General features: G+C 39.3%; 2 protein-coding genes across 2 annotated transcripts; one reads left to right on the top strand and one right to left on the bottom strand.

Annotated features, from left to right (window-relative positions):
- Nucleotides 1-831: 831 nt before the first annotated feature.
- LOC114416043 (transcription factor ICE1-like) lies at nt 832-5,105 on the top strand. The gene is made up of 4 exons (XM_028380924.1): nt 832-2,101; nt 2,429-2,653; nt 3,487-3,657; nt 4,605-5,105. The coding sequence occupies exons 1-4, from the start codon at nt 1,193-1,195 to the stop codon at nt 4,686-4,688; spliced, it is 1,389 nt and encodes a 462-aa protein (XP_028236725.1). The 5' UTR covers nt 832-1,192; the 3' UTR covers nt 4,689-5,105.
- Nucleotides 5,106-5,637: 532 nt separating this feature from the next.
- Nucleotides 5,638-10,531, bottom strand: LOC114416042 (auxin response factor 2B-like). The gene is made up of 15 exons (XM_028380922.1): nt 10,126-10,531; nt 9,917-10,029; nt 9,621-9,716; nt 9,460-9,516; nt 9,191-9,346; nt 9,000-9,084; nt 8,813-8,903; nt 8,569-8,733; nt 8,320-8,439; nt 8,143-8,218; nt 7,889-8,060; nt 6,857-7,785; nt 6,587-6,777; nt 6,257-6,477; nt 5,638-6,098 (listed from the first exon to the last, which is right to left on the bottom strand). Exons 1-14 carry the CDS (start codon nt 10,214-10,216, stop codon nt 6,288-6,290), a joined length of 2,532 nt encoding a protein of 843 aa, XP_028236723.1. The 5' UTR covers nt 10,217-10,531; the 3' UTR covers nt 5,638-6,098; nt 6,257-6,287.
- Between the last annotated feature and the right edge of the window lie 502 nt (nt 10,532-11,033).

Here is an 11,033-nt window from a genome sequence, read left to right as displayed (position 1 = left end):
CTACATCTTCTCTCTATATCTTTTTTAATCACATTATTTATCATATTTCCATCTTCTCTTTCTATTTTCTTGATCATTGTGATAGACATATCTCACATCTTGAGACAATTTTTATATTATTTTTATCGTTTCTCACTTTTTAAGCACATTCAACGTGAATACTCACATATCACATTATCATTCATGTTTATCATATTGTCCCTAAATAGTAAACTAAACACACGTTATCGTATCTTTCACGTTCTACATCTAAATCAAACACAGATATTATTAATAACGAAAAATATCTACACTACAAATTGGCTTACATTGTGAAGTATGTACAAAACATGCATCATATGAGAGGTAAAAAAAAACCAGCAAAAGTCATTTAAATAAAAAAAGAAGATATTATTCATATTATCACATACATAAAGGAAAAATGCAACTGTACTCCTCATTTCATAGTATATTGAGGTAGAACGAAAAAAGAACAGCAAAAAAAATAAAAAATAATGAGTATTAATGTAATAAAAAAGTAAAAAAAAAATAAGTATGTAGATAAAAGTTAATACACAAATGTTGAAACAGAAAGTGTAGATAAGTAATGACTTGGCTGAAAGGTAATGGATGGTTTGTCTAAAAATATACTTAAAAAGAAACTCTCAAAAGCTTTGAAAAGCATTCTAAAGTTTTAACCTTGTATCAAAACATAGACTCTTAATGATGGTAATTACTAGCAAAGAGGCCAAATAGCAGTATTAGTATAGCAGCAAAAGAGTGAGAGAGGGTGAAACTTGGTTCCACGTGTAGAAGCAGCAGAAGAGAAGCGGAAACAGACAGGGTGAGTATAGCATATGATCCTCTCATCATTTTCTTTTCTTTTGCAGCGTTATATGTTATACGGGAGAAGCGGTGGTTGGTTGTTGAAGGTACTGTAAGTAAGTGTAACGTTCCATCTCTTTCCCTCTCTTCAAAAACCATCCATCGCAATCTCATTAGTCATCACTCTCTCTCTCTCTCTAAGGCAATGCCCTTTTCCTTCTGCAACGTCCTTCTCCTTTCCACTCCCTTCCTTTAACAACCCCTCTCTCACCAACAACCTATTCAGTATTGCCCCCTCATTTCCCTTGCTAGCATCCAAAAATAGAATAGCCCGAAGTAGAAGAAAGCTTCTCTGAGAAGAAGTGAAGCAAAACAAAACAAGAAAAGCATGATGTCGAGAATAAACAACAACGGCGTTGCCTGGATGGGCGAACGAGAAGACGAAAACTCTCGAAACCACAACATCATACCCACCGACACAACCACAACAAACACAGGTTTCGTCGAAACCACAAACAACGACTTAGGTTCTCTCTGCGCCTTCAAGCCCATGCTCGACGTCGACGACGAATGGTACAACAACATCACCAACCACCACCACCACCACCACCACCACCACGACATGACCTTCGACCCCGACAACCTCTTACTCCACGCTGCCACCGCCGTGGACTCCTCCTCCTCCTGCTCCCCCTACTTTTTCCCTCCCAATCCCAAACCCCCCTTTCTTGTCAACCCCTTCGATATGGGCTTTCTTGACCCTCAAGCTTCTTCTTCTCCCTCTCTACCCCTTCTCCCCGAATCAACACACTTCACACCCCCTCACACCACCACCACCGCTTTCGCCGGCTTCCAGAGCCGCCTCCAAGAGAGTGGTTCTTCAAAATCTCTCTTTTTGAGGCCTCTCGAGTCGCTGCCACCCTCCGGGGCGCAACCCACGCTGTTTCAGAAGAGAGCCGCGCTTAGAAAAAACATGGAAGGGAGTGATAATAATAAGAAGAAGAGGAAGGAGAAGGAGAAGGACGAGGAGGTTGAGGATTTGAGTTTCGATGGCTCCGGGTTGAACTATGATTCTGATGACTTGACTGAGAGCAATTATAATAATGTTTCTGAGGGTAATACTGGGAAGAATGGTGGGGTTAGTTCCAACGCGAACAGCACCGTCATCACCGGTTTGGATCAAAAAGGGAAGAAGAAGGGAATGCCTGCTAAGAATTTGATGGCCGAACGACGCCGTAGGAAGAAGCTCAATGATAGACTCTACATGTTGAGGTCCGTTGTTCCCAAGATTAGCAAAGTAAGACTCTTCTTTTCTTTTCTTTCACCCTCTTGCCTAATTTTGAAATTTCAGTTACTATTTTTCATGTTCTTGGAGTTAAATTAATGTGAGATTATTTGAAAGGTTTATACTTTATGGTGTGTTTGGATTACATTCAAATTTCTCAGAATCAATTCCAATTCCACATTGAAAACCAAATTAATAAATAGTTGCTTTTACTTTTTCAAATTTTCACCATGATTTTGGGGGTTAGAATCAATCATAGTTAATTAGTGTTGGTTTGGTTTGGGCTGGAATCTGGATCTGTCTCTGGATTCTATGACATTGTTTGGTTTGGTTTGATAGATGGACAGGGCTTCAATTCTTGGGGATGCAATTGAGTATCTGAAGGAGCTTCTGCAAAGGATCAATGATCTGCATAACGAGTTGGAATCGACACCAGTGGGTTCTTCACTCACTCCTGTCTCAAGTTTCCATCCTTTGACGCCTACTCCTCCTACGCTGCCAAGCCGAATCAAGGAAGAACTGTGCCCCAGCTCATTGCCCAGCCCCAATGGCCAACCTGCTAGGGTAATGTTCTTTCTTGTCCAATGCTGGAACTTCCCCTTTTGCCTGGATGTATACTCAAATCGACCTTGTTTCCTTGCTTTATGATGTCCTGTTACTAGAAATAGGCCTCGTTTGAAAGAAGTTTATTTGACTTATCTTATGATTTAAGTACTTTTTTTATAGGCTATAATTTAAGTACTTAAGAGAAGGAGAAATGAAATAAATTTCTTTCATAAAAGCTAAAATTAGCTTATGTATAAGATAATTTGTAGAAACTCTCTCGTATTAGTTTCTCTAAAAATTGGTCTTTAATTTATGCATAAGTTAATTTTAGTTTCTGAGAGAAGTTTATTTCATTTTTTGTTCTTATTTTCTTCTCCAGTAAGTGTTTATAGAGAAGTTTATTCAAATAGGACTTAAGGGATTAGAAAAACTCGTGAAAATAGCTTTTAATATGTCCATAAACTAGTTTAACCTTATTTCTCCTTGTAACAAAAAAAAAAAACAACTTATTTCTCCTTCAATATAGGAAAGATAGATAAATCCTCACATAATAAGTACTTATTACATAAGATCTTGATTAAATTGTTTATTCAACGGGTCGATAGTAATAGTGGTGGGATATATGACAGCAAGCAATTTTTTCTGTATGATTTAACAATGTGGAAGCAAAGTTTTCCTTATTTTCGGGGTGTAAATTGGAATGAACCATGAACCATGTGTCTTACTACCAACTCTGCACTTATCGTTCTTGGTTTTAACACTAGGCTCATAGGAACAGCATGAGCAGTTTGTTTGTCATTAGGATGTTACTATGTGTTTATAGAAGCTTTTATTAATGCAATTATACATAGGTTGAGGTTCGGCTGCGCGAAGGAAGGGCTGTTAACATCCACATGTTTTGTGCCCGCAAGCCTGGTCTGTTGCTCTCAACCATGAGGGCTTTGGATAACCTTGGATTAGACATTCAGCAGGCTGTTATCAGCTGCTTCAATGGATTTGCTATGGATATTTTTCGAGCCGAGGTAAAACTTTTATTCTATTATCCACACATACATCACTTGAAAATCAATTCATGTTGCATCCAGGCTGCAAGGTCGATTGATATTTTTCCTCAATAATTGTGACCTTGTTATAGATATCCATGCTACAATCTGGTACCTTGTTATACGATAAAAGAGATATTTTTCATGTGGAAGTTCCTTAAACTTGAATTTATTTTAAGGGAACCTGGCATGATAACTGTCAAGATCCATTATAAAATGCATGATATTCTAATGATTTCCACATCCATTATGTCTTAAAGTGTTGGAATGGTGTTGTAGTTTCTGCTTCTTAGAACATTATTTGCTCTGTAGTTGTCTTTAAGGTTACCCTAATTGTTGAAGTAAACTAAAAAAAAAAGAACTAGCGTACCTGGTATCCGTAGGCCCTCGCTATGCTAAGGTATAGGAAGGGGTCATTGTACAGAACATTACCCTTGCATGTGCAAAGAGGTTGTTTTCAGATTTAAACTCATGACCAACCGGTCATTTGTGTCAGGGTTCGCCCTCTAATTGTTGAAGTAAATAGGAATTAAAAGAGTTTTTTTATTTTATAAAGTCCTAAAACACTATCTGAATAATCTTCTTAATGCTTTACGAATAATAAAGTACTAATATCTTTGGTAAATGAAATCGGACACATTTGTTGTCTTGACAACATAGAAAGCTTTCAATATTTTTTTTTGTTGGTAAATGCTGATCGGGTGTCCTTATGGCACTAATTAAAGAATTAAAAGAGAATCTTTTTTTTGGGAAGCATAAAAATGTGTTTTCATATAATTTTCAATAAAAACTTTCTTCCTTTTTAATTTCTTCACAAGTGCCTTAGTGTCCTAAGGACACATATTAGCAAGATTTTTTTTGTTTGTTTAGTAATTAGGAATTTGGGAGGATGATTAATTTATTTAAAATTATTCCTTCTCTTTCAGCAATGCAAAGAAGGTCAGGATGTCCATCCGGAGCAAATCAAAGCAGTACTCTTGGATTCAGCTGGCTACAATGGCATGATGTAACTAGTTTTGACAAGAAACAAACTGGTAGCTGCTATTTCACAGTCAATTTGGCAAGTTAAATCAGAATCAGTTTTTACTTTGTTATGTTCACAATTCAAGTGTACGATACTAGCTCTGGTAACTTGAGTTAAAGTTGAGGTAGAAGAAATTTTCACATGAATTTTACCCCCTGCAGCGGCAGTTACTATTTGGTACCTTTCACTTGCTCATGTCGAACCGAATCTTGATGCTACTACTTCGAGTTCAATTAGTTCAGGGACATTTCTGAAGGCGCGTTTTGACGTGAAGTTTGTATTTATGTTTGTCGAATCTATTGTCCTCTTTATACAGTTTTCGCCAAGGACAAAACTTTAAAGCAACTTTCTTTTTTTTCGTGTTTTTCCCCCTCTATTAAGCATGGTCATCACACCCTTATTATGTCTTTTTGAGCCAAATTAGTAGTGGAGAAAAACTGAAAGAAGAGAGTATCATGCATCTACGGCAAAATTAGATATTTGGGCTGACAAATCCACTTGCGGAGCCTCCTTTTAAATTTAAAATCATAAAATACAATGATGAAATGAAATCCTTGGGTCTAAATATGGTTGCAAAAGCACCGACCCCTAGAAACGAGTTCCATTAGTCAATTGCATTTTTTGAGATACTAATTGACCCATTGGCCGAAAAAGATAAAGGGTAATTGACCTTGACAATGTTGCTTCCTAGAAGACGGCCTCATCTCGTATCCAATGAAGCGCTGACAACCATAACTATTGTTCATCCCAAGGATTTAATATCACAAAACACATTTTGTTTCCCTTTTATATACATTGTCGCTTTTATACATTATTCGTTTCCCATGTGGCTAACACCGAGGGTATAGTATACCTCTCCAAACAAAACAAAAAAATAAACAAAGGTACAAAACAACTTATGCAGAATTTGAATAAAGTTTAATTAATACATCATGCAGAATGGATACCATCTCACAAATTATGATTAATAAGAATAAGAATCAAAATTAAAATCAAATAAACTGGATACCAACCATAAGGCCGCGACCTGGTATACGAAACTTTCATTACATTAATGGGTTGTTGTTCATAGGGTGGGAGAGAAACAACTATGTACAGCAACAACTACAAGGTGGGATTGTTTAAAAAAAAAAAAAAGCAAGGTCGATATCACCCTATATCACCTCACTCAAAAACACAATTGATTACATACTAGGGATTGTATAACTGGGCAGGCATATACTACTAATTCCGGGATTTCCAAAATTGGACGGATACTACTCTTTTAATGCCATCTTATATATTTGATTTGAAGCAGTCACTGATAAGCAGCAGTCAGCCTCGATTTCATCTTCAAGTTATGTTTTCCAACTGGATGGATGGCTTCATGACAGTTCCTTACTTTCCATCCCAGAATCTGCGGCTCACACGAAAACGTTACACCATGAAATTCCTCTACTAAACTAGATTCAAAATTCATGTATTGTAACAACATTACATAGGGCAGTTTTGATCTAGACAGCTAAAATCATTGAATCCAGTGTTAGTTAGCTGGTATGGGAGGCAGAAAGTTACCTGAAAGCTATGGAAATCAATCTACTAATCATTAGGCGTCAAGGCCATTTTCTGAATTGAACTTTTGATGTGGCTGACATTTAACAACTTTTGCATCTGCACCATCACTAGCCATCACCGACTGGTTCTCTTCATTTTTCGAGCTCAGTGTACCTGGGCTCATTTTCTGGATCTCCTCTTTAGGGTAGATATAAATTTTGCAAACCATGGCACAGAATTCCCTGAATTCAAAATATAGAATTATACAAATTATGTCCCATTCTCAAGGAAAAGTAAAATATTTAAATAGAAAGTTAACCAAGGATGTATAATCAAAATACAGATCCTTACTGCCATGGATCATCGCCTACAAGCATCATATCACCCTCATTATCAGTATAGACGATAAGCCAATCTTTTTTAGTTGACAATAATTCACCCCCAAATTCAAACAGCTGATCCAATTCGGCAACTAATTCATCATAGCCACTGTACTTTGTAAGGTCCACTGATCTACCAAGTGCAATGCCCTTCTTGTGAACCTAAAACAAATAGCATAAGGTTAATTTTCCCGGTAAACTTGTAGCTCTCATTTTTCAATCAAATATTGAAGGATCTTACTTTAGTGCAACTCCTAGCAGAACCACTGAGAGGTTTGGCTTGAACGTCTTTAGTATGCGACTGAGAAGTCTGTAATGGTCTGTCATGGTCATCAACAACTAGATCATCTACAGGTCTTGATCCCTTTGAGTGATCTGACTTCTCATCATTTTCAGATGTTCTTTGTTGGTGTGCTGTAAGATGCATCTGACCAGCAGGCTCACTCACATTTCTTTGTGATAAAGAAGGCTCTGGTACGATAGGGCCACTGATAAGTGAGAAGCCAAATAGCTTACAGTCACCATCTTTTGGTTTCACAGCCTCACAAGTTTTTGCTGATACATGTTTTGACATAAGCTCTCTTGAACAAGGACTCTGATATTGAGTTTGGGGTGCAGGTGGGGGTGGCATCAAGTTTCCATGTGAATCCTCAACTTTATGACCATGCAGTGCAGGGTATTCACCAAATGCACTGAACCTCAAATTCCCTCGAGCTTGGAAAGATGTATCACCACCATGTGTAGGACCTTTTGCATTAGAGTCCAAGATGTTCAGGGACAGACTAGAGGGCATTACAGGCCACGGATGAGGCATGTGAAGTTTGCCTTCATGATCCAATGATTGCTTTCTAGCAGAATAAGCAGGGCTCATTTGATCCTTCAGGGATGAATGAGAAGGATCCCCACTGGTCCCAAAGCCTGAAAGAAGATCCGAATATGTAGGCTCATTCCTCCCCATTGACATCCAGCTCTCTGAACCATACCTCCTTGAAGTAGAAACATCCATCTTTTCATCATCTACTGCAGTAGGTGGCCAAACAACAGACTTCTCGGCAGTATCAAACTCGTTACTTTCTGTAAAATTGCCTCTCAAGGTCGAGAATTCTTGACCTTGCAAGACCCTTGGAAACCCATTTGCCGGTGAAGGGTCTATGCTTACTTTAGATGATGCTGTTAATCACCAAAAACATATCAGGCTTCAACCACTTTTTTTTCCGCAAATTTAAGACAGGTTTCTTGTAAACATCAAATATAAACAGCCAAATAATTATACCTTCTCGAGTAAGAACAGAAGAATCTGGGGATGAAGGAACTGCATTAGACCGAGGCCTTTTAGGCCTGGGCATTGAAAGAGGATTTAGAGCCGGGGGAGCAAGAGCCGGCTCTATTTTCCAAGGGGAAACTCTCTCTGGCCGAGGGGTGTTGGATGTTTCATCCCATCTCACCTGAATGATAAGAGTAACAACATTATAGCAAGCATTGTATTTAACAAGACAAAAGAAGTAGCAAAAGGACATGCGATACAACCTTGAGGCATCTCCATTTGGAATCTCTCCACCTTTTGGGATCAGAATCTTCTATTCCAACAACGGTACCAGTAAACCTACAATTTTAACAAGCCATATCAACGGTTTCTACCCATTAGAATCAAACATATAATATTTAATAATAATAATAAAGCACTGCAGGATCAATCGCTCATACCTCTGCTCTGGAGCCTCTTCACCTTCAAACCTCATTTTGAACCGCATCCCGATGCTATAACTATTTTTTAAAGACTCCATATATTGATCATACGGAACAATAAATTCGGCGGGACTGGTCCTGCAAAATAATAATGATGGTAAGTGCTGCTAATCCTGCTGTGGGGGAACAAACAATTACAAAGAAACCATCAACATTAGCTCGCCCATGATATCAGTTTCAATATAGTTTTACGAATAATTTACAAACCTAGGTTTGTAATAAACAGTGAAGATGGTCCCGGTCAAGATGGCATGCCAAGCAGTTGCAAGGACACCGAGATGCATGCTGTGGCTTGAGATAACTGAGGATGGAACATTACCCTGCTGTCTCATTGCACGTCGGACACCAACACGAAGTTCCCCATTTTCACCTCTGCAAATCCCTAAATTAGTCCCATTCCAAAGTGAAAAAAACAGTGCAATCCAAAACCCTAATTCACGGTAGAACAAACCTAAGAAATATAAATGCATCCCCAGCAACAAGCCTTTTGGAGCTGACAAAAACACTCCAACCACTCTGAAGCAAGTGTCTACGCGGTTGACCTGAAATTCAATGGACTCATCAGTCACAATGGATAGAATACACAATAGAATATGACAACAACCTAGAAGGGGAAAACACGATGAGTGAGCAATTACCTCGAAAGATATGTTTAAATCGCCATTCATTTGCATGAAGATCCTTAGCCACCAATTCCTGTGTGGGTGGCTGCTTCGACATATCCTGTCAAAAAACACGCAATTCATCCAATGTCAGCCAGCCATAACGACCGAGACAAAGTACAAGGAAGAGAAAAAAAAAAAAGAAGAAAAAAGGCAAGAAACCAAACCAGAGGAGGAAGACATTCATCAGCATGTCGTCTCAGCACAGAAAACCCACCATGGGTACTCGTATCGGACGCCGTCAGAGTCTTACAGAAAGAATGAACATGAAACCGTGGTGGCGGAGGTGGTGGTGGCTCTTTCTCCACGGCATTCTCATCTTGCTATATCATCATCCCCACCCACATTAAAAAAAAATCATAAGCATCACCACTTTTTCACCCAATTACTCTGTCTCTCTCTAAAAAACACACACTAACGAGGAGAGGAAACTCACGTTTGGCTCCGGAAGCAAAGTCACCTGAGCAAACACCTCATCCGTGTCGGGCTCGGCCTGAAAAAAAGAAGCATGCTCTTTTTGAGGATTGCTTTGTTCGAAAGCATGAGAAATTTTTTTATTATAACGAAAAAAAGTGACACAGATCGAACCAACACTACCTTCAGCTGCACGTTGATGACCCGACAAAGGATCTTGGGTGGGAGATCGTAAACCGGCATGTGCTGGTCCGCCACCTGATTCGTCGACGCCTCCACCTATTCCACACGACCAAAACTAAATGTAAAACATAAAACCCAAAAAAAAAAACAAAAACCAAACCCATCTCACTCCAATCCGTCACAAATCTGAGACTCTGACTCCAAAAAGGAAACCATATTCTCCAATTTTATGAAGACGAGTTCGAGACAGGAATGAAATTAAATTAACTAACTAGTTAATTAATTAATTAATTTACCTGCTCAATATGTCCTTGAGGGAAATAAAACACGCGCTCTTTTTCCCGCGGTACCGTGACTAGAGGACCGGCACATGCGTGCCATAGTTCCCTGAAAAGTGCAGCTTCTGCGTCTACCGAAAAGAAAAAAAAAAACGCTTATAATTTTTACAATTCCCAAACACTTCCTATAAACGAACGAACCTGTGAGTTGAATTAGTTAGCGGTACCTTTGGCCGTGGACGGCGAATGAGGCTCCGTGGCTCCGCCGTCGTTGTGGTTCAAGCAATTTCCCTTCATCGTCACCTCCGATGATGCCATTTCCACAGACCTCACCAGAGATCTCTCATCCGCGACACTCCTCGCGTGGTTCTACAAGCCTCGCTCACGCAAGCGACGGTTTCTCGGGAAGCGACGGAGTAAAAACAAAGAAACTCTCGAAGAACCTAACCTCGAAGCTTTGAAGTGAGGACAGAGCTTGCGGGAGAATAATTGAGTCGTTGTTCAACGCGCAATTCCACAATCTGTTGAGGTTTTGAAGAAGAAGAAGAAGAAGAAGAAGAAGGGTGGGTTGGGTTGTGTGTGATTTTTGGGATGGGAGGGGAATGGTGAGGACTTAACCAGAGTGGTCAAAAGAGCGTGCAATGATTTTCAACCGCGGTCAATCCCTTAACCAATCGGTTTGGAGGGGAACTGGCATTTGGCGGTAAGAGTGGGGTCAGGGGACCGGGTGGAGCCGGTAAGGGGACCCATAAATAAAGGCGGCTGGGGACACAGAAGGGTACAGACGGCGTTAACGCGGTGTCGAGGAGGGATTGGATTGGCATGTAACGGCGTGTGTCGTGACGGTCGCGGGAAAGTTGTTCTGTTTTTATTGGGAAATGGTATTGTCGTGCTATTAACGGGCAGGACTTCATGGATGGATGCCATTGGAATTGAATTATGCAAATGCAATTGTGTCTTACACTCTGCGCATCTTAACCCACCTTTTTCTCCTTTTCTCACTCTCTTCTTCATCCAACCAATTCATATTTAATCAAATTAAATATATTTTTTAATACAAATCACATGCACTCTTCTTAATTTAATGCACTTAGATATTTAGAATTAAAGATTGAGACTTGAGAAAAAAAAAAAG

Source organism: Glycine soja, chromosome 6, assembly GCF_004193775.1.
Source record: "Glycine soja cultivar W05 chromosome 6, ASM419377v2, whole genome shotgun sequence".
In the NCBI taxonomy this organism is placed as follows: Eukaryota; Viridiplantae; Streptophyta; class Magnoliopsida; order Fabales; family Fabaceae; genus Glycine; species Glycine soja.
Note: the sequence above shows the minus strand (reverse complement) of the source record. Positions and strands in the feature narration are given on the sequence as shown.